Here is a 22,035-nt window from a genome sequence, read left to right as displayed (position 1 = left end):
ATCTCCGCTTTCTGGGTTCAAGCAATTCTCCCGCCTCAGCCTCTCAAGTAGCTTGGATTATAGGTGCCCGCCACCATGCCCAGCTAATTTTTTGTATTTTTAGTAGAGATGGGGTTTTGGCATGTTGGCCAGGCTGGTCTCGAACCCCTGACCTCAGGTGATCAACCTGCCTGGGCCTCCCAAAGTGCTAGAATTACAGGTGTGAACCACCGTGCCCAGCCCGTCTCAGGTATTTCTTTATTGCAATGCAAGAACAGCTTAACACACTGTTCACAACTCGGTTAATTTCACCTCAGGTAATCTCTAAAGTGTATATACATCCTCTTCAACCTTCATCCTCCAGTTTTCTATTCTTTCTCCTTTTACTTATTATTTCAGAAAAAACTGCCACTCACCTTCTTGACTTATACTTTCTCCTTTCAAGAAGATATAAACCAAGGATCTTCAAGTCGAGAAACATCAGAGGAAAGCATGATTTCTCTCGTGCTAAGAAAAAGGAAAACTGTGAGCCAGGCGAGATGGCTCACACCTGTAATCCCAGCATTTGGGGAGGCCAAGGCAAGTGGATCACGAGGTCAGGAGATCAAGACCATCTGGCTAACACAGTGAAACCCAACCTCTATTAAAAATACAAAAATTAGCTGGGCATGGTGGCACATGCCCATAGTCCCAGCTACTTGAGAGGCTGAGGTAGGAGAATCGCTTGAACCCGGGAGGCAGAGGTTGTAGTGAGCCAGGATTGTGCCACTGCAACTCCAGCCTGGGTGACAGAATGAGACTCTGTCTCAAAAAAAAAAAAAAGGAAACTTGGCTGGGCACAGTGGCTTAACGCCTGTAATTTGAACACTTGGGGAGGCCAAGATGGGAGGATCATTTGAGCCCAGGAGTTCAGCACCAGCCTGGGCAAGATAGTCCAGCCTGGGCAAGATAGTGAGACCTTGTCTCTATTACAAAAAATAAATAAATAAAAATAATTTAAAAAAATTAAAAAAGGAATATTAGAAATGAAATATGCATTAAAAAAATCAGTGTCTACCCTCATCCTCTTATTAAACCAAATTTCCCTTTATATGTCAACATTTAAAAATGATTTAACAAATATTTCTTGTTCAATTTGTTTTCCTATTTTGTTTATTTGCTGGTATTATAGAACGCAGATTTTTTTTTTTCTTTTTAAAAAGGGTGTCTTTGGCCGGGCGCGGTGGTTTATGCCTGTAATCTCAGCACTTTGGGAGGCCGAGGTGGGTGAATCACCTGAGGTGTGGAGTTAAAGACCAGCCTGGTCAACATGGCAAAACCCCGTCTCTACCAAAAATACAAAAATTAGCCAGGTGTGGTGGCAGGCACCTGTAATCCCAGCTACTCGGGAGGCTGAGACAGAAGAATCGCTTGAGCCCGGGGGGCAGAGGTTGCAGTGAGCCGAGACTGAACCACTGCACTCCAGCCTGGGTGACAGAGCAAGATTGAAAAAAAAAAAAAAAAAAAGGGTGTCTTTGAATGCCAGGCATATGGAAGAAACATGTAAGCTGCTCTTGCTCCTTTTCCTTGTTGTCAGGTTTCCGGTTTGATACTCAGAGAAATGTCAATTTCACCTGATGGCATTTAACCTTCCTATGCCAAAAAGCTACTACGTTCCATTGTCTTGTGGCTTCAAAATGGGCAAAGTTCCAGGTTTTAATATTATTTAAAATTCATCTTATTTCTAGTATAATTTGCACACACTAATCATTTATTACTTTCACTTTAAAGACGGAGGAAGCATGATCAGAAAATGGATACTGTCTCTGTTTAACATGTGACTATAATAGCAAATAAGAAAAAAAAGTACAGAAGCTAATTTTGGGATTCTTAAATAATTTTATGATGCCATTTTGACTTTTCTATTTACTTGATATGGAGACAGTCTCTTTTGCTGTTATACTGTATGACATCCCACTTGCCACCTTCTGCATCCCTTTACCCTAGTCATGCAAATCTACACTTGAGTGGGTTACATGTATAAAAAATATTAACCTTGAGTGTCAAACTAAAGAGCCTAAAATATATTAAATAATTTCCACAAGTAAAATAGTGCAAGCAAAACCATGAACACTATCATAATAATGCCTATTTTAAATGCATAAGACAGGGAAAAACTTAATACATGTTTTTAGGTTTCAATTTAACATGAATTTGGAAGTAAAATTAATACAACAGATAAGACAAACACAAATAGACAATAGTGTCTTTATTAAACTATATAGATGGTGTAAAAGGAGATTTATATGCATAAATTGAGCATATTTGTACAAACAAAACACTTCATTGTAAACAACATATTTATGCCTTTAGGAAAACAAAGTTAACATAAGGAAATACATCAGCTATGTAAAGAGTACATCTGTGCCACTGGTTATCCAGAAGTATAAATCACTAATGCTTAATAGAACAACCTCCAGAAATGACAACATGACAATGCTCTTGGGTGTTTAGACAAGATACAGGCTGACTCACAGTCTCCAATGTGATATATAGCAATAGGTCCATTAAATTAAAATGACTGCAAAGAAAAAAAAATAACATGATAAATTCCATTCTTTAAATACTAGGCTTATCATTATATATGTAAAATAAAAGACTGTTTTCAAAAACAAGATGACAGGTAGTAATCCACACAGTCTTATTTGCACTGTGGCTTAATCCTAAATACAAACCCAGTCTAAATAAATACAAAGACCAGAGGAAGCCTGTTAATGGCCAGCTAGATTTCGAAATTATAGTACTTCTCCATTTCATGATTTCCTTTGCAATTAGTCAGCATGTCTCACTGATAGCTTGCTGCTCAAACACTAGAATTTTAGATTCTGGCATGACCACATCACTACAGCATCCAGTGATGTTCTACATGGACACAATATAGAGCAACTTATCCCAATGGAATCAGGAAATGTATGATTTAAAAAGAGGCATTCTGAGGTCTTTTAGTCCAGGTCTTTATACAGTGAAGTACTAAAATAAAAAGTTGCCCTTATGTTCCATAACTGAAAATGAATGAAAACCCAAGCATTAATTTTTAAATTCACTCTTGAATTAAAAATCTTGTTAATCTGCATTTATGTGACTACAGCTATAATGATAAGAAGACAATTACCAAAGGATTAATAAGCCAATTTCTATACTTGGAGATATTTAAAAATCTAAGTGTTACCTACGGCAATTACCTTGAAGACCCCTAATATCTTCAGGGAAAAGCCAAAGGGAAAATAATTGACTCTGCTAATTTTACCCTTGGCAATTATAAAACAGCTCTGAATTTCATTTGACTGCAGAACCCTTCATCTAATGGCTGCCCCATGAGAAGTACAGAGATAAACACATCATATAGAAATTCAGACAAGAATCGAGTAGCACAAGACAATGACAAATTGGTAGAATGAGTAAGTCATAAAAAATTAAAGTTGCTACAAATATGCCAACTTTAATTACCAAGTTAAATATACACCCTCAAAGAAAAAGCAGGCTGTCACTGTGAAAAAACAGTGACATATTATAAACAGAAATTCTGTATTAAGTTTTGCCTGTTTCCTCTTGCTGTGGTACCTATTTATGTTGCTATTGTTGACAAATTTTCTTTCTTATAAAAGAAAACTAAAACATCATTACATAGAATCTAACTTTACCAATACATTAACCATATGTAGAGATAAGAAAACTTGGCCGGACGTGGTGGCTTACGCCTGTAATCCTAGCACCTTGGGAGGCTGAGGTGGGTGGATCACCTGAGGTTAGGAGTTCAAGACCAGCCTGCCCAACATGGCAAAACCCCATCTACTAAAAATACAAAAAATTGGCCAGGCACGGTGGCTCAAGTCTGTAATCCCAGCACTTTGGGAGGCCGAGACGGGCGGATCACGAGGTCAGGAGATCGAGACCATCCTGGCTAACACGGTGAAACCCCGTCTCTACTAAAAATACAAAAAAAACTAGCCGGGCGAGGTGGCAGGCGCCTGTAGTCCCAGCTACTCAGGAGGCTGAGGCAGGAGAATGGCGTAAACTCGGGAGGCGGAGCTTGCAGTGAGCTGAGATCCGGCCACTGCACTCCAGCCCGGGCGACAGAGCAAGACTCCGTCTCAAAAAAAAAAAAAAAAAAAAATTAGCCGGGTGTGGTGGTGGGCGCCTGTAATCCCAGCTACTTGGGAGGCTGAGGCAGGAGAATCACTTGAACCCAAGAGGTGGAGGTTGCAGTGAGCCAAGATCGCGCCACTGCACTCCAGCCTGGGTGACAAGAGTGAAACTCTGTCTCAAAAAAAAAAAAAAAAAAAAAGTTTTAATACAATACTACTCCAAAGAAATATTTATTGCCACCTCCTCCTTCCAAAAAACCCATAGTTACTATAATACTTAATCAACTTAAGCTTCTGGGAGCTCATTTGATAAAATAAGTCCTCTTCTGAGATATAACTTCCCTTTCCTTAAATTATTCTGATGAAAATATTGCCAAGTATTTAAATGAAAGAAACTGGCTCTGAATATGGGAGATTTGCTTTATCAAAGGGAATTCCTGACTTTCAAGAACTTTAGTAATTCACAGTCTCCTCAGTTTAAAATACTGTTCACCTGATTTGAAAATCATCTATTATGATTAAAAGAGAGATACTAAAAGCCTTGATTTGAAGATCAGTTACAGACCCTGGGCATGGTTCTTAAGGTCTTTCACAAAAAGTGAACCCCTAAGGCTTATTTTTTTTTTTTTTTGAAATTGACCTGGTAGCGCCTTCAATGACCCTTTGAAGAACAAGGTGCAAAAGATTCACATTTGATATTAACAGGAGGGCTGCACAGAATAAAGCCTTCAATTCAACATACAACTATCAAATTCAGAAAAAAACATACCGTAGCCTAAAAAGGAAAAAATTCCTCACCAGAGAAAGGTTGATAAAATGCAAATTTAAAGGTGTAAACCTGTGTAGAGACCATGAAGGCATGGGGCTCACTGAAGGGGAAGGAAATGCCAGATCATTCTTATTTCAAGAAGCTTCAGGCTGAATAGTTGCTTGGATATGCTAAGTTTTTCTTTTTCTTTTTGTAAATCAAGTAGTGCTACTGAAATCCAGTGCCTAATGGAGCAGATGGTGGAGGTCTTAGACTCTGGAACATTTATAGTGATGCTTCTGAATGCAAAACACCAAGAGTGGATTTCACAGGCTGTGAATCTGATTTGATTTTGATGAGAGTAAAGCTTCCATTTTCACTGTACTTGAACCATATTGAAAAAAAGCATGTGTGACTGACACAAGCTAGCTAAGAAAAAGGAACATGTTAAATACCAGTCCCATAAAGGGAAGCAGTTTAAACAAGTGATTATTTGTTTGTATCGTTTAACATGATTATGTTACCACCATTTTAACCTTATGTAAGATTTCATCAGAATAGTTCAAAGTTAAAACAAATGATTACAGAAAACAAATAGAAATTTGTCTAAAGGCAATGAGTCTCGGTTTTCTAAGATGGGGACTATACCGAGGCAAATTACCAAAATGTGAACCTAGGTACTATCAAGCAATAGGTTCAGAATATCTTCTCCCCTCAGCTTTGTAGGTCTAACCCATGAACGGCCAGCCTGTGAAGCTAGAGCTGGTCATGTGCAGCTCAAGGTGTCCAGACACTATGTCTGACCTGCACTTTATGAGACCTCTTTCTTCTCCAAACAAGGGCTAAGTTTTATCACAGACCACTGCAAATACGGTGAAAAGGAAAGATGGATGATACAGTCCGTGAGTCCCAGGGGCAAAGAACCACTCACCTTCTGTTAACATGTGAATTCCAGTGAAGGAGAGAATTTAGTGGGACCCATGGAAGTATACTATATGCATAAAGGAGAGAGAAATTTGACACAAAAGAAAATAGAATTGGAGAGAGACAACAGATTCTCCCTCTCTCTCTCTCCTTTTTTTTTTTTGAGATGGGCTCTATTGCCCAGGCTAGAGAAACAGTGGTGCATTCATAGCTCAATGCAGCCTCCAACTCCTAGGCTCAAGCAATCCTACCAGCTCAGCCTGCTAAGTAGCTAGGACTAACGGCATGCACCACCATGCCTGCCTTTTTTTTTTTTTCCCCCTGTAGAGACAGGGTCTTGCTATGTTGCCCAGGCTGATCTCCAACTCCTGGGCTCCAGCTATCCTCCCACCTCCATCTCCCAAAGTACTGGGATGATAGGTGTCAGTCACCATGCCTGACCAAGATTCTCTAATAGTCTGCTTAATAGGATCAATTCATTTTTTACTTTAGCTTTTTAAAAAATATGAATATAAATTAGATATTAAAGGTACCATACTACTTTCTCCCTTAAATTCAGCAGGTCTACCTCATATGTGCTAGCCAAAAATGCAAACACATGATGAGAAGGTAGGGCAGAATGTTACTTGTCTTCTAGTAACATTCTGTTATCCGTATCTTCCAGATTTTTGGCTGGATCCATGATGATCTACAATAAAAATTACATTTTCTAGCTTCCCTTACAGCTAGGTATGGCTATATAATTAAATTCTGGTCAACAGGATGTAAGCAGAAAAATCTCATATAACTTATGAGAAAGGTCTTTAAAGTGTGAATACTATATAATTTATCATGCAAACTGGGACACAAGGGTAAAAAGAAGCGCTGAAACAACTAAAATTTTATACTTTTTGAAATATGTATTTATTAACAAACAGCTGATTTTATTAGATTGGTGGACTCAACTGGTTCTATTCAAAAACTATTTTCAAAAATAAAATTTCAAAAGCAATAAAGATAACATACATGCGCATACAATAAAACAATAATTTCTTTATACTGATTATCTGAATATTTAAAAATAATGAGAAGAATTATTATTGATGTATATTTCCATGGTTTAATCCATTTCTTAGCCATATCTATCTCTAATATTGTGTCATTGGCATTTTTCGGAAGAATGTGTTCATTAAAATATGGTATTTAAAAATAAACCTGCCCGCAATATTCTTCACAGTTGCAGTTTATAGTTAATTCGTTTGGAATTATTGATACTTTCAATTATGGATAAAATTCTCTTTCTACACATTCTAAGTTACCTGATAAGTTCAGAGTAAATTTGCTAAATGGAGGACAGAATTCTAATTTTAAAAATATTGAACAGTATAAATATTTCAGTTCAAATATTTTTTAGAGGCACTTTCTTTTTGCTTCCATCAGAGTATCTTACTTTAACAGATCTTTATTTTTTTTTTTTTTTTTCAGATGGAGTTTTGCTCTTGTTGCCCAGGCTGGAGTGCAATGGTGCAATCTCAGCTCACTGCAACCTCCGTCTCCTCGGTTCAAGCGATTCTCCTGCCTCAGCCTCCTGAGCAGCTGGGATTACAGGCATGTGCTACCATGCCCTGCTAATTTCAGGGTTTCGCCATGTTGGTCAGGCTGGTCTCAAACTCCCGACCTCAGGTGATCTGCCCGCCTCGGCCCCCCAAAGTGCTGGGATTATAGGCATGAGCCACTGCTCCCGGCCTAACAAATATTTTTATAAGACAAAACTTGTCAAATAAGTTGTCTCTATGATTCTTTTCAATGTTTTGCCAAATTTAGATGCTGCAAAATCTAGGCCTTCTCAATCTCATTTCGTGGGTGTGCGCGCGCGCGCGCAATTTATTCAAAGTAGGAGCACCACCAAGATTCTTCCTGCAAGGTGAGACATTTCAAATCGCAACTACAGAACTGAAAATTTTAATCTTGTATATCGTTTGAGTTCTTACTGTCTATATCATTCCTTCTTTGCTTTTGTAGGGAAAAATTCTAATGGAAGCTTTGTTTTGTTTTCATTAATTGTAATTCCCTAAAAGTCTCATGTAGTGTTGTGTTTATTGAATACTTGATTTAAGAGTCTCAATTGATGTTGAACAAAATGCTGCCAATTATTATTATTATTATTATTATTATTTTTTTTGAGACAGAGTTTCACCCCGTCACCCAGGCTGGAGGTACAGTGGCGTGATCTTGGCTCACTGAAACCTCCAACTTCTGGGTTCAACTGATTCTCGTGCCTCAGACTCCTGAGTAGCTGGAATTACAGGCATGCACCACCACACCTGGCTAATTTTTGTATTTTCAGTAGAAACAGGGTTTCACTGAGTTGGCCAGGCTGGTCTCAAACTCCTGACCTCAAGGGATCCGCCTGCCTTGGCCTCCCAAAGTGCTGGAAATACAGGCATGAGCCACCGCACCCAAATGCCACCAAACTTTTGATGACCCATTTAGAATAAAGTTCAATACCACTGTTGGGGGCACAGACTGATTTATAAAGATTTCTAAAATCTGATCAACGACAGACAATAAAGAGAAAAGGCACATACTGCTCTGTTGAAGTGTATTTTTTTTTTTTTTTGAGACAGAGTTTCGTTCCTGTTGCCCAGGCTAGAGTGCAATGGCGTGATCTCGGCTCACTGCTACCTCCACCACCCAGGTTCAAGTGATTCTCATGCCTCAGCCTCCTAAGTAGCTGGGATTACACACATGTGCCACCATGCTTGGCTAATGTTTTTTGCATTTTTAGTAGAGACGGGATTTCACCATCTTGCTCAGACTGGTCTCGAACTCCTGATCTCAGGTGATCCACCCGCCTCGGCCTCCCAAAGTGCTGGGATTACAGGCATGAGCCACCGCGCCCGGCCTGAAGTGTATTTTTCATCTGACATCAGCTACAACTCCCAAATCTTACAGTTCAGTGACTGTGACTATTCAGATATTTATAAATTTTGACGTAACAATAGCTTCTACTAAAATAGAAGACTTTTGGTGCTTGTTTAGATGTAATAATCAATTGTGCGCCACAACCAATGCCAACTACTCCACAGGTTGCTTAATGTAGTAAAAAAAATTGTTTTTACCACAACACTGTGCTTCACCAAAATTTGCACTTCTATTGTTACTAGAAACTAATAATTTTATTTTCTATATTGAACTTTTATTTATTTATTTTTTGAGACAGAGTCTCACTCTGTCGCTGAGGCTGGAGTGCAGTGGCACAATCTCAGCTCACTGTAAGCTCTGCCTCCCGGGTTCACGCCATTCTCCTGCCTCAGCCTCCCAAGTAGCTGGGACTACAGGTGCCTGCCACCACGCCCAGCTAATTTTTTGTATTTTTAGTAGAGATGGGGTTTCACCATGTTAGCCAGGATGGTCTACAGCTTGTGATCTCGTGATCCGCCTGCGTCGGCCTCCCAAAGTGCGGGGATTACAGGCTTGAGCCACCGCGCCCGGTCTTTCTATATTGAACTTTTAAACTGAACTTCCAATCTCACTCATAAAGGCTTTATGTTTATTTAACAGAATACACTTCCAAAAGCTTTACCTTAATCCCATGAATGAATGGAAAGAAAAAAATAAAACCATTTGTAGAACTAACTTAAATGATGTACTTATTTGAAATACCCGATGACACTGAACTAAAACTGGAATTATTTAACTGCTTTCATAGTTCTTCTGACAATGAAACAAAAGAACTATTGCTTCTCTTTTCCTATATACACATAAACAGTTGTAGTCGATAATTAGTGAAATCACTTAGGATAGTCATTTCTCTAAATATAAGTTGTGTTGCAGAGTGGTATGGATATATACCTTCTGCAGCTGCATAAAGTAAATCCTGATACTTCAACAGACTTTACTCTTCTTGTTTTCATGTGGTCAGTGATACCACTATGGCCTCCACAGTGGTTAGTAAATGTCAACAAACATTTTTTTCAAGTTATTAATATACATTCCTTATTAACTTTCTTAAGAAAAAAAATCAATACTTAAAAAATGAAACACATACTTTTAGTTTTTTCAGTTTACTGCTGCCAAAAAGATTTACTGCAAAAACTAAGTGTTGCCAAGCAATAAAATAGTTATAGATTTACACTGTACAAGCAAGTGTGCTCAGTCTACGCTATACTTGCTCCCTAGCAGAGCTGATCAGCCTTGATTTCCCATATATATTTTACAGACACCCAAACCTATAATTTACTGTTTCCCACTGAACTTATCAACTGGTACCTGGTGGCTTTGTGACTCTTGCAGGTCACGCATGGGCTACAGTACAATTGGGTGACACACTACACAGCCAGCTGGGACAGCAGCATCAAAACTTCTCCCACCACCTGATACAGGAAAGAGTTAGCTGCCCCTAGACATTTGTGTCTGAGTGCACTTTACTGTATTAGCAATTGCCCTGCATTCTGTCCTTGATTGGGAAGTGTTAGTTGTGCCTGAAAGGGCTGGGAAAAGAGATATTATTTCTGGTATCTTTCAGATTTCCTAAAAACTTAAAATGAAGCTGGGCACAGTGGCTCATGCCTGTAATCCCAGCACTTTGGGAGGCCAACACAGGAGGATTTCTTGAGCCCAGGAGTTCAAGACCAGCCTGGGCAACATGGTGAAAGGCAAAAACCCATCTATGAAAAAAAAATACAAAAAATTAGCCGGGTGTGGTTGTATGCACCTGTGGTCCCAGCTACTTGGGACACTGAGGTAGGAGGATCGCTTTCATCAGGGAGGGTGAGGCTACAGTGATCGCACCACTGCACTCCAGCCTAGGTGACAGAGTAAGACCCTGTTTCAAAAAAGAAAAAAAAGGAAAAAAGGACAACTGATAATGAGAACTCTCTCCACTGTGTAAGGGTCTCACAATACTATTATATTACACTACACAAAAACAAACACAGAGGCTGGAAGTACTAAGTGGGGATCTACCAAACTCATCCCAACTTATTCTAATATAATTATTAATAATAACTCTCTGTTAAAAAATGAAAAATCCAGGACAAATGCTAAATCAGATGAGATCCCAGGATAGCTGGCTTACACTGGGACTCTGCTTTAGCAAACCAGGATGTACACTGATCCAACCTTCAAGGGAAGGAGACCTGCCCTTTTATGTCCTTCCTCCTTCTACTGACTGGAGGGAGGCCATAACGGCAACTGCCTCAGGCCACGATGTGGTAAGACAAGGATGGCAGAACCGTAAGACAGAAGGAGTCTGGATCCCTGACTTTGCAGAATCACTATACCAACTTTTGACTGCCTACTCCTAGGTGATTTTACATGAGAAAAAAAAATAAATTCTGATCTTATAGGGCACTGTTACCTTATCATCAAACCTAATCCTAACTGATATAACAAGAAATACCTCTATAACCCTTCCAGAAAGCAGGTTGGCAATATGTATCAAGAATACTAAAAATGTGGCCAGGTGTGGTGGCCTTAATCCTTGTGGTGGCTGGGATTAATCTCATACCTTAATCCCAGCACTTTGAGAGGCTGAGGTGGGAGGATCGTTTGAGGCCAGGAGTTCAAGACAAGCCTGGAAAACACAGTGAGACTCTGTCTCCACAAAAAATTTTTAAAACTTAGCCAGGCATAGTGGTGCCTGTAGCTACTCAGGAGGCTAAGGTAAGAGATGGCTTGAGCCCAGGAGTTTGAGGCTGAAGTAAGCTATCATTATGCTACTGCACTTTATTTTTTTATTTTTATTTTTTATTTTTTTTGAGACGGAGTCTCACTCTGTCGCCCACGCTGGAGTGCGGTGGCGCGATCTCAGCTCACTGCAACCTCCCAGGCTGGAGTGCAGTGGCTCAATCTCGGCTCACTGCAACCTCTACCTCCCGGGTTCAAGAGATTCTCCTGCTTCAGCCTCCCGAGTAGCTGGGATTACAGGCGTGCGCCACCACACCCAGCTCATTTTTTATTTTTAGTAGAGATGGGGTTTCACCATGTTGGCCAGGCTGGTCTCGAACTCCTGACCTCAGGTGATCCACCCTCCTTGGCCTCCCAAAGTGCTGGGATTATGGGAGTGAGCCACCGCACCCGGCCTTTAGCCTGGGTGATAGAGTAAGACCGTGTCTCTATAACAAAAGGAAAAAACAAAACAAAAACACTAAAAATGTTTAGCCCTTTGAACCACTTCTAGGTCTTTATCTTAAAGAAATAATCTGGAATAGGGAAAATTGATATGCAAAGATCTTTACTGAAGATCTATTTATGATAGTAAAAATAAGAGGCAACCTCAATGTCCAACAATGAGGAATTTGTTAAATAAGAGGTATTACATCTAAGTGACTGGATATTATAAAAAAAGTTATAACCATGGGAACATGCTCACATCACAATATTAAGTAAGAAAAAATAGGCAGGATTAAAAAAACCTTATACATAGCAAGTTCTCATATATATTACAAAAAAATTTACATATATAAAGGCATTAATGAACAACAAAAAAAGACTACAAGGAAATACATGAAGATATAAACCAGCAGTGATTATCTCTGGATAGTGGGATTATAGGTAATATTTACTTATATTTTCTTTGAAGATTTAACCCTATTCTATAATTAATAATTTCATCCATAATCAGAAAAAAAAATTACTTTCAAAACTCGTTCCTAGCATTTACACTTTGCCTGGTACTAACACTGCCATCATCACGTTCATCATAGTTTTACTGTTTACTGAGTATGTACATGAGGGGAGTTGGCGCAGGAGGACACACAGACCTGCGGCTCCAGCAGCCAACTAATTGCTGCCTGAAGCCATTCAGGTACAACCAAACCCTGCCCATTTTTACCTTGGTGTTCTGTAGCAGAGCAAGTCCATTGCAGGCATTTGCTAGAAGAAAGTCTCCACTCAGGATAGCAATTTTATTTCCAAATTGCATGTCTTTCAGTGGACCATCAGATGATTGCAACTCATTTAAATTTACTATCCCACGATGTACAAGGAGAGCAGTATGAATAAGCTCTGTGATCTCTGCCAAACTTCTTTGACTAAAACATAAAGGTAAGATTTGTTAGAGTATCAAGAATACCATTTTATCATTAATGTCTGATTTCAGTTTTCAACAATAAAATATTCCATAGGTTGCCACCCACTTTTTTTTTGGGGGGGGGATTATATCTTTCTAATGAAGCTTTAAATAGAGGCCTCTCTACTGAGCAGTTTGGGATCTGTAAGAAGATCTTGACACCTTCCTTCTCTGTAATACTCCTCACTCTTCCCCACAAGTCACTAGGATATCCCAGATAGAAGTTGGCCAGTGGAGGGCCACCCTCCACAGCTCCATTTAGATATTGTGTTCTCAGTATACTTTCTTCATGCTCATAACTTCAAGATTTCTGAGACTCCTTAGTAGTGTCTAATGGAATTCCAATTTAAGTGAGAATATAATCTGTGCCAGATACTAGTCTAAGGGCATTATGTACATTCTCTCTCACTCTCTTTTTTTTTTTGATGGGGTCTCACGCTGTCACCCAGGTTTGAGTGCAGTGGTGCAATCTCAGCTCACTGTAACTTCCACCTCCCAGGCTCAAATAATCTTCCCACTTCAGCCTCCCGAGTAGCTGGGACTACTTGGTGTGTGACACCAAGCCTGGCTAACTTTTGTATTTTTGGTAGAGACAGAGTTTTGCCATGTTGCCTAGGCTGGTCTTGAACTCCTGAGCTCAGGTGATCTACCTGCCTCGGACTCCAAAGTGCGGGGATAAAAGGTGTGAGACACTGCTGCTAGCCACATTATCTCAATCATAAATGCAAAGCTATGGGGTTTACAGAGATGAATACAATATGGTTTCATCCTTCAAGGACTTTTTAACTTTCAGAATAAGAATGAAGACAAAAACCTACAGTAGCAAATAATATAGAGAAGGCCCCTGAGGAGCTTATAGCATAGAACTGTATTACATGGCAATTTCAGCAGATGTTTGTTCCTTTTTTATATTTTTCTGTAGTTTGTATATTTTGTACCACAATAAAAGTATTACTTTTATATTCAGAAAAAAAATCAACAGGTAATTACTAAAAATTTAAACATTATCACAACTCCACTCCATGATAGGTATTATTAACCTCTTTTAATAGGTGAAAAAATTGTGCACACAAGTAAAATGACTTTCCCAAGAGTACACTGTAATGTAGATCTGAAAATCTGTTGGTATCTGCTACAAATGGCCCCATGTGAGTCCCGTCTTTTGGTTTCCAAGGTCCTGCATGATCCCCTTCCACGCCTGGCCATGTGACTTGCTTTGGCCAATAGGACATCAACAAACAGTACACAAGGAAGCCTGATAAGTGCCTATGCAACTGATAAGCTTTTCTTAGTCACAGGAATTGCATGACCCCAAGCAGAAGAACCCTCAGGTCAATCCACACAGTGGTAGTGTGCTTCAAGTCGCTAAATTGTATGCATGATTTGCTATGTAGCAACAGATATCTGAAACAGAAATGGTATATCTAGAAGTGGAGTGTTTGCTTTGAGTCAGAAAAATGAGACTGGGAGGCAAAGGCTTAAGGAATGGCAAACTCTTAGTGGAAGCTGGAAAGCTACTCAGCTACAAGTATAAACTACATCTTACTAGAAAGGAAAAACAGGCCAGGTGCAGTGGCTCATGCCTGTAATCCCAGCACTTTGGGAGGTCCAGGTGGTAGGACTGCTTGAGGCCAGGAGTTCAACATCAGTCCAGGCAACATAGTGAGACCCCATCTCTACAAAAAATTTAAAAATAAAAATTAGCTGGGTGAGGGGCTGCACGCCTGTAGTCCCAGTTACTTGGGAGGCTGAGGTGGGACAATCACCTGAGCTCAGGAGTTCAAAGTTACAGTGAACTGATGGCACTATTGCACTCTAGCCTAAGCACAGAGTGAGACTCTATCTCAAAAAAAAAAAAAAAGAAAAAAAGGAAAGAAAAGAAAAGGAAGCTCAGAAGGCAGAACCAAGAACAATGGAGAAGAGTGGATTCAAGAATCATTTCCAGGGAACAGAACTGAGACCTAATCAAGAAACATTCCTTGCTCCAAGATAGAGTAGGTGGCCCAGATATGTGCCCAGCTGGATTTCAGAATTGCTATAGATTAGTGACTGCTATGTACCTCCCATTTCTCTCTCTTTTTAATGAAACTGACAACTGTGGTTATCTTCTTTCTGATTCACTATTGCATGTTGGATAGACGGTGGTGTGTGGGTGGGGCGAGGGTAGATAATTTGTTTTTTTATTTCCTAGGTCCCTGATTGAAGAGGGACTATACCCATGGAACCACATTCATATGGAGACCTAACAGAAATCATGAGATCAGGGACTATGAGCTTGATGTCATAAAATGGATGAGACTGGGGTCTTGGGAGTGGTATGTTTTGCATATGGAAGGAATGTGAAACATTGGGGCCAGAGGGCAAACTGTGGCAGAGTGTTACACCAAGTTACACTTATAAGTCACACCCTCTGATATCCAAGCCATGTATAATCTCCTTGATTGATGCTGAGTTTGACCATGTGACTTGTTTGGTCAATGGGACATCAGCAAAAGAGGGACAAACAGGCTTGATAAGTGTTTTTTGCATTGGGGTTTACCCTCTTGGAATGCTAACCCGAGACTACAAGTTAAGAAACCTAATCTAGCCTCTTTGAGAATGAAAGGCAACATGGAGAAGGGCCCAGCTGTCCTAGTCAAGCTCAGCCCCCTGCACATTTACCAGGTAAACACAGCCACATAAATAAATACAGGAGAAACCAGCAAAGGAACAGTCCAGCCAAACAACAGAATTATGAGAAATAAGTTGGTTACTGTTTTAAGCCACCAAGGTTTGGAGTAGTTTGTTACACAATAGACAACTAACAGAGACTCCAAACCCCAATCTATTTCTACTAGATTAGGCTGCCTCCCACATGTGCTCTTGAAAGATTCTATCTTTCCTTTTTTTCTGTAGACCTCATCTGTGTCATAAAAGCTTTAAAAAAGTTTCCTTGAAGACGCTAAATTTGAGAGGGGCCTGGAAAGGCAAGTAAGATTTCCATAGCTGGAGAAAAAGGGCAAAACAAGAGCAGGGCTTGAGAACTCCAGAATAAGAAAGAACACGAATCATGACATAGAGAAGGCCAGAGTAGAAAATGTGACCAAAGGTTGAAGAGATCAGTTTGGCTACAGTAAAGGGACTGTGTGGATAAGTGAGAGATAGGAATTTTGGAGCTTGGTTATAGCAGGTGAAATGGTCTATATTTTATTACACAGGCAATGTTTTGAGATGAAAGGATGATATATATTTTTTAATAATTTAGGAAGAAGATTCCAAAGGTGATACATAGAAAAACCTTAAATAAGTATCTAGGGAAAGTAGGGATATGGGGTGGGGGAGCTATTACAAAGGTCCAAGGATGCAACAAAAGGCCTTGACCTAGGACAACTGCCTTAGACATGGAGAGAAATAAACATAAAATAATCAGGCCAGGTAATCAGGCTCATGCCTGTAATCCTTGCACTTTGGGAGGCCAAGGCGGGTGCATCACCTGAGGTAAGTAGTTCGAAACCAGCCTGGCTAACATGATGAAACCCTGTCTCTACTAAAAATAGAAAAATTAGCCAGGCATGGTGGTGGGCGTCTGACTAATTTTTGGGAGCTACTTGGGAGGTTGAGGCAGGAGAATCGCTTGAACCCAGAAGGCGGAGGTTGCAGTGAGCTGAGATTGTGCCACTGCACTCTAGCCTGGATAACAGAGCAAGATTCCATCTCAAAATTAAATAAATAAATATAAAATCATCAAATAATATATGAGAGTCTTCTCTCAAAAAAAACCAGACTGGCTTAACAGTTATAATAATCACATAAAGATACAATTAAAAGAACCAAACAACTTGGCATTATCAAATGCCAAGGAAAATCTCATGTCTAATTGATTTCCTTTGTTAAAAAAAATTAAGAGACTGTGTAAAGATGACCCAGCAGACATATTGTACTTGATTACAAGTTTGGGGAGTAGAGAAAGGAAATTAATCAGTGAGTCAAACAGTATCTAAGAGTAAATTCATGGTTTAGATTAAAATCTCATTATATCCCAAAGAAAATCACTAAGAATGGAGGCTTAAAAGACAGTTGAAAAGTTAACAGAAGACATTTTTTTAAAATAGAACATTTAAAATTACCTTTTAAAAAATGACTAAAAGAAAGGAATAAAATTATATTTTATTACTACCCTGCAAATGATTTCTAGTTTATAAAACCATTCACTGAAAAAAGTCCATATTGTCACATCTCACAAAAATCACATAATGAGATTATGGGAAAGCATAAAAGTAAAAAGGGTTAAGCATTTGGACAAGTTTTTCATTCAGTTCAGCTTATGAAAGAAAGTAGTAACCAGGTAAGCAAAAAGTAGTGTTTTGGATTACTCAGAGGATGAAAATGAGTGATTTTGACATCTATAGTCATAAAACAGCATTCATTAAATAAATAGCAACTTTTAAATGCCACATGGCCAGAAACAACAAAAACAATGGCATGCAATAATAAAAGTGAAAGCCCATCATTTTTACAGTGTCTGCCATTTAAAAAAACCTTTCATTTATATGATCTACTTGTGATTCTAATTACAGAGGTCTGCAGAGGTTAAATACTTGATCAAGAACACTGAGTTTATAAAAGGCAAAGCTGGAACTCAGAGTCACCTTATCCTAGTAACAAATGACAATTTAAAATGTTTAGCTGGGCACAGTGGCTCACGCCTGTAATCCCAGCACTTTGGGAGGCTGAGGCAGGAGCCTCAGGAGTTCGAGAGCAGCCTGGCCAACATGGTGAAACCCCGTCTCTACTAAAAATACAAAAATTAGCTGGACATGGTGGCGCATGCCTGTAATCCCAGCTACTTGGAGGCTGAGGCAGGAGAATCATTTGAACCGGGGAGGCGGAGGTTGCAGTGAGTCAAGATCACACCACTGCACTCCAGCCTGGGCAACAGAGTGAGACTCTGTCTCAAAATAAAAATAAAAATAAAATAAAATGTTTATTTACCTAAGGAATAGTAGCTGGTTGGGGAGGGGGAATAAGCCGAAGTTACCAATGTTACCATCACAACATATGCCACAAATTTGTCCAGTTTTTATCCCTAGTTTTGAAGCAACAGGGAAGGGAATGTTGCTAGGAAAAAAGTATATTAAGAACGGGCTTAATTCTTTTTGTTTACAGTAACTGGGGAAGGGCAAGTTGTTTGAATTCATCAGAATGAAATCAATAGTTTTAGCCTAATCAGGAATCTGGATAACAGTTCTACTTCTGCTTATTACATAAGACAATTCATGGGCAAATCCCTTAAACTCAGACCCTTGGTCTTCTTGTCCCTGAAAGGAGGGGGACTGGAGAAACACATCCCTTCCAGTCCCCAAATTATAAGATTCAGAGATTTTTAAAAAAGTTACCTAAACTGGCAATTAATAGTTAAAAAGATTTAAAAAATACCTACTTTTCTATAGGAAATAGGAGTGAAATGACTAGTCTTTAAATCTATCCTGTAATTTCACTATCTAGTACTGTGCTCTCAGATTCTAAGATTTTATCACCAGATAAGTAACTCTGGATCATATTTTGCAAGAGTCCAATTTAGTATATGTCAGAGAAGCGGTGACAGTATGAAAAAATTTGAGAAAATTTTCTTCTGGTGATCTTATTCCTATTTTAGTTACCCAAAGTAATCTATTAAACTTTCAATGCACTGGATTTTAAAAAAATTATCTTAAATAAAAGTCTTCATGCCAATTTATGTACATATATTTCAGTAATCTTGAATACTTCTCATGCTTTTTTTTTTTTTTTTTTGAGACGGAGTCTCGCTCTGTTGCCCAGACTGGAGTGCAGTAACGTGATCTCGGCTCACTGCAACCTTTGCCTCCCAGAATCAAGTGATTCTCGTGCATCAGCCTCCTGAGTAGCTGGGATTACAGGCGTGTGCCATGATGTCCAGCTAAGTTTTTTGTATTTTTAGTAGAGACAGGGTTTCACCATGTTGGCCAGGCTGGTCTTGAACTAATGACCTTAAGTGATCCACCCACCTCGGCCTCCCAAAGTGCTGGGATTACAGGCCTGAGCCACCACACCGGGCCCTGATGCTAACTCTTGATTAGAAAATAGTCACAAATAAATACAACTTATGTTAAGTAATCAGAGTAAGAAAGTAATTACCATATTGAAAGATTAATCAATGTTTTTATAAGATTTTTCATCAAATCACTTTCTTTCCATTATATGTTAAAAAAACTTCATCTGCTTTTGATCTGTCCATTTTCCTCCAAAGTTTCTCAAATTTTTTTAGCATCCTAAGCTTCAGAAATCAGGGTGGCAGACATTGCTATTAATATGTGCCTATCCATTCTTTCCTGTGTTTGCACCACTGCACTCCAGCCTGGGCAACAGAGACCCTGTCTCAAAAAACAAACAAACAAAAAACCCAAATTGTTACTTATAATAACTTGAACTTTCTTCAAATGTTTTGCATTTAAGTTGATGTTAAAATAGAAGAGTTAATTGTGTTTTGCCACACAGACAAGGGAGATAAAAGACGATGGAGCCTGCTTTCTCTCTATCTTCCTTCCCTCCCTTTATTCTTTTTGAGAGGTTAAAAAAATTCAGAAAAGTACATACCCTTGAGTACATTTGGAGTGGCAATGGTCTTCACTTAAAAAACTTACCACCTCATGATCCCCTTCAGCTAGATGTGATCATGTGACACAGTCTGGCCAATTAAATGTAAGCACTAGTCTACCAGGTGGGGTTTCTGAGAAATCTACTGAGTTCCTGATATAAGGGAACAGATTCAGTTGGTGTATACCTTTGACATTTTGGGCTTACCCATGTTCCCTGTCTGGAATATGGCCCAGCTGCCTGGAGGCACAGTAGAGACTTAACGATCCTAAAGAGGGCTCCCAACCCTCTAAACCTCCTAAAGAGGGTTGGGGGCCCTCCTAAAGGTTTAACCCTCTTTAAGCATGGTAGAGCAAAAATAACTTTGAGCCCCTACTGACTTCTTTGAGGGCTGCATCAGCTCTGATGTGTCCACCTCTAGACTTCTTGTTATCTGAGATAAACACTGCACTCTTTCAAGCCACTGTTTGTTAGAGTCTTGTTGTAAGTCTTGTTAGAGTCTTGTTATATGCAGCCAAATACATTCTTAAAAGATATAGTCAATAAAAATTTGACAATAAAAATAATAGACATCTCATGTTCATAAGTCTGCATTCTGGTTTCATTCACCTAATATTATCTCTCAGAGACAGTCCTGTATCATTCAGAAGTAGAGGATCTCCTTTTACTATTTAACATCTCTGCTGAGGTTCACTGTATGAAAGTACCATACAACTTTTGGGGCTAAAGGATTTGTGATCAATATATTTTTGTTTAAAGACTTTTTAATAATCAGCCCATATGTAACTTCTTTAACTTTCCCAGAATTAACTCTTTCTTCTGTGTGTGAAAGCCTTTGAATATGGCTCAGTCATGTATCAAATTGGACTGTAATTATTTCTTTAGCTATCTCTCTCCCTGCCACCCCCTTCCCTTCCCTCACTATACGGTAAATTATACTACTTTACTTCCCTGGGCTGCCTATAAATATTTGTTAAATAAACAGCTCTTTACTTAGCAATTAATTTTATTTATTTATTTATTTATTTATTTTTAATTTCTTTTTTTTTTTTTGAGACAGGGTCTCGCTCTGTCACCCAGGCTGGAGTGTAGTGGTGTGACCTAAACTCACTGAAACCCCTACCCCCTGGGTTCAAGAAATTCTCCTGCCTCAGCCTCCCTAGTATGTAGGATTACAGGCATGTGCCACCATGCCTGGCTAATTTTCGTATTTTTAGTAGAGACGGGGTTTTGTGATGTTGGCCAGGCTGGTCTCGAACCCCTGACCTCAGGTGATCTGCCTGCCTCGGCCTCCCAAAGTGCTAGGATTAGAGGTGTGAGCCACCGCACCCAGCCGCCATTGATTTTTAAAGGCTATAGGGCATCGCTATCATTCTTAGTTTCAAAAGGAAAGGAATGACAAACTAAAAAGTAGGGTTTATAGAATCAGAGTTGGAAGTGACCCCAGAGGTCAGTTAGTCTCTATGTATCCCCCTACAGGGATTAGTGATAATTACTTCACAGGAGCCATGTCAGCTGATGAACAGTTCTTATTTTTAGAAACAGGGTCTCACTCAGTAGCCCAGGCTGGAGTACAGTGGCGTCACCACGGCTCCCTTTAACCTCAAACTCCCAGGCTCAAGTGATCCTCCTGTCTCAGCCTTCTGAGTAGCCAGGACTACAGGCACATACCACCATACTTGGCTGCTTTTTTAAAAATTATTTTTTTGGGCCAGGCGCGGTGGCTCATGCCTGTAATCCCAGCACTTTTTGGGGCCAAGGCGGGTGGATCATGAAGTCAGGAGATAGAGGCCATCCTGGCTAACATGGTGAAACCTCGTCTCTACTAAAAAAAATACAAAAATTTAGCTGGGCGTGGTGGCAGGTGCCTGTAGTCCCAGCTACTCAGGAGGCTGAGGTAGGAGAATGGCGTGAACCTAGGAGGGGGAGCCTGCAGTGAGCTGAGATCCTGCCACTGCACTTCTGCCTGGGCAACAGAACAAGATTCCTTTTCAAAAAAAAAAAAATTTTTTTTTTGTAGAGACAGGGGTCTCCCTATGTTGCCCAGGCTGGTCTCGAACTCCTAAGCTGAAGCAATCCTTCCACCTCAGCCTCCCAAAGTTCTAGGAAAACAGCTGTGAGCCATCGCACCCAGACTAATCAACAGTTTGGCTGGGTGTGGTGGCTCACACCTGTAATCTCAACACTTTAGGAGGCCAAGGCCGGGGGGATTGTTTCGCCCAGGAGTTTAAGATCAGCCTGGGCAACACAGGGAGACCTCATCTCAATGAAAAACGAAACAAAAAAAATTAGCCAGGTATGGTGGTGTGTGGCTGTGATTCTAAGCTACTTGGGAGGCTGAGGCAGGAGGACTGCTTGAGCCCAGGAAGTTGAGGCTGCAGTGGGCTCTGTTTGCAACACTGCACTCCAGCCTGGGCGACAGAGTGAGACCCTGTCTCAAAAAAAAAAAAAAGAAAAAAGAAAAAAACCCCACCAAAACCGTTCCTTATAATAACCTGAAATCTCTTCAAATGTTCTGAATTTCAGATGATGTTAAAATAGGAGAAGAATTGGCTGGGCGCAGTGGCTCATGCCTGTAATTCCAGCACTTTAGGAGGTTGAGGTGGGCCGAT

At 39.8% G+C, this 22,035-nt stretch overlaps 1 protein-coding gene across 1 annotated transcript in view; it reads right to left on the bottom strand.

Annotated features, from left to right (window-relative positions):
- The window catches only part of PDSS2 (prenyl (decaprenyl) diphosphate synthase, subunit 2), a 329,615-nt gene that overhangs the window by 134,480 nt on the left and 173,100 nt on the right, over positions 1 to 22,035 (bottom strand). The window contains exon 3 of the mRNA XM_011952844.1: positions 12,593 to 12,791. Coding sequence (XP_011808234.1) covers positions 12,593 to 12,791 — 199 coding nt within the window. The remainder of the gene's footprint in view (positions 1 to 12,592; positions 12,792 to 22,035) is intronic.

The sequence above is a fragment of the Colobus angolensis genome, unplaced genomic scaffold (genome assembly GCF_000951035.1).
Source record: "Colobus angolensis palliatus isolate OR3802 unplaced genomic scaffold, Cang.pa_1.0 Scaffold35, whole genome shotgun sequence".
Lineage (NCBI taxonomy): Eukaryota > Metazoa > Chordata > Mammalia > Primates > Cercopithecidae > Colobus > Colobus angolensis.
This window is presented reverse-complemented; position numbering and strand designations above follow the sequence as displayed.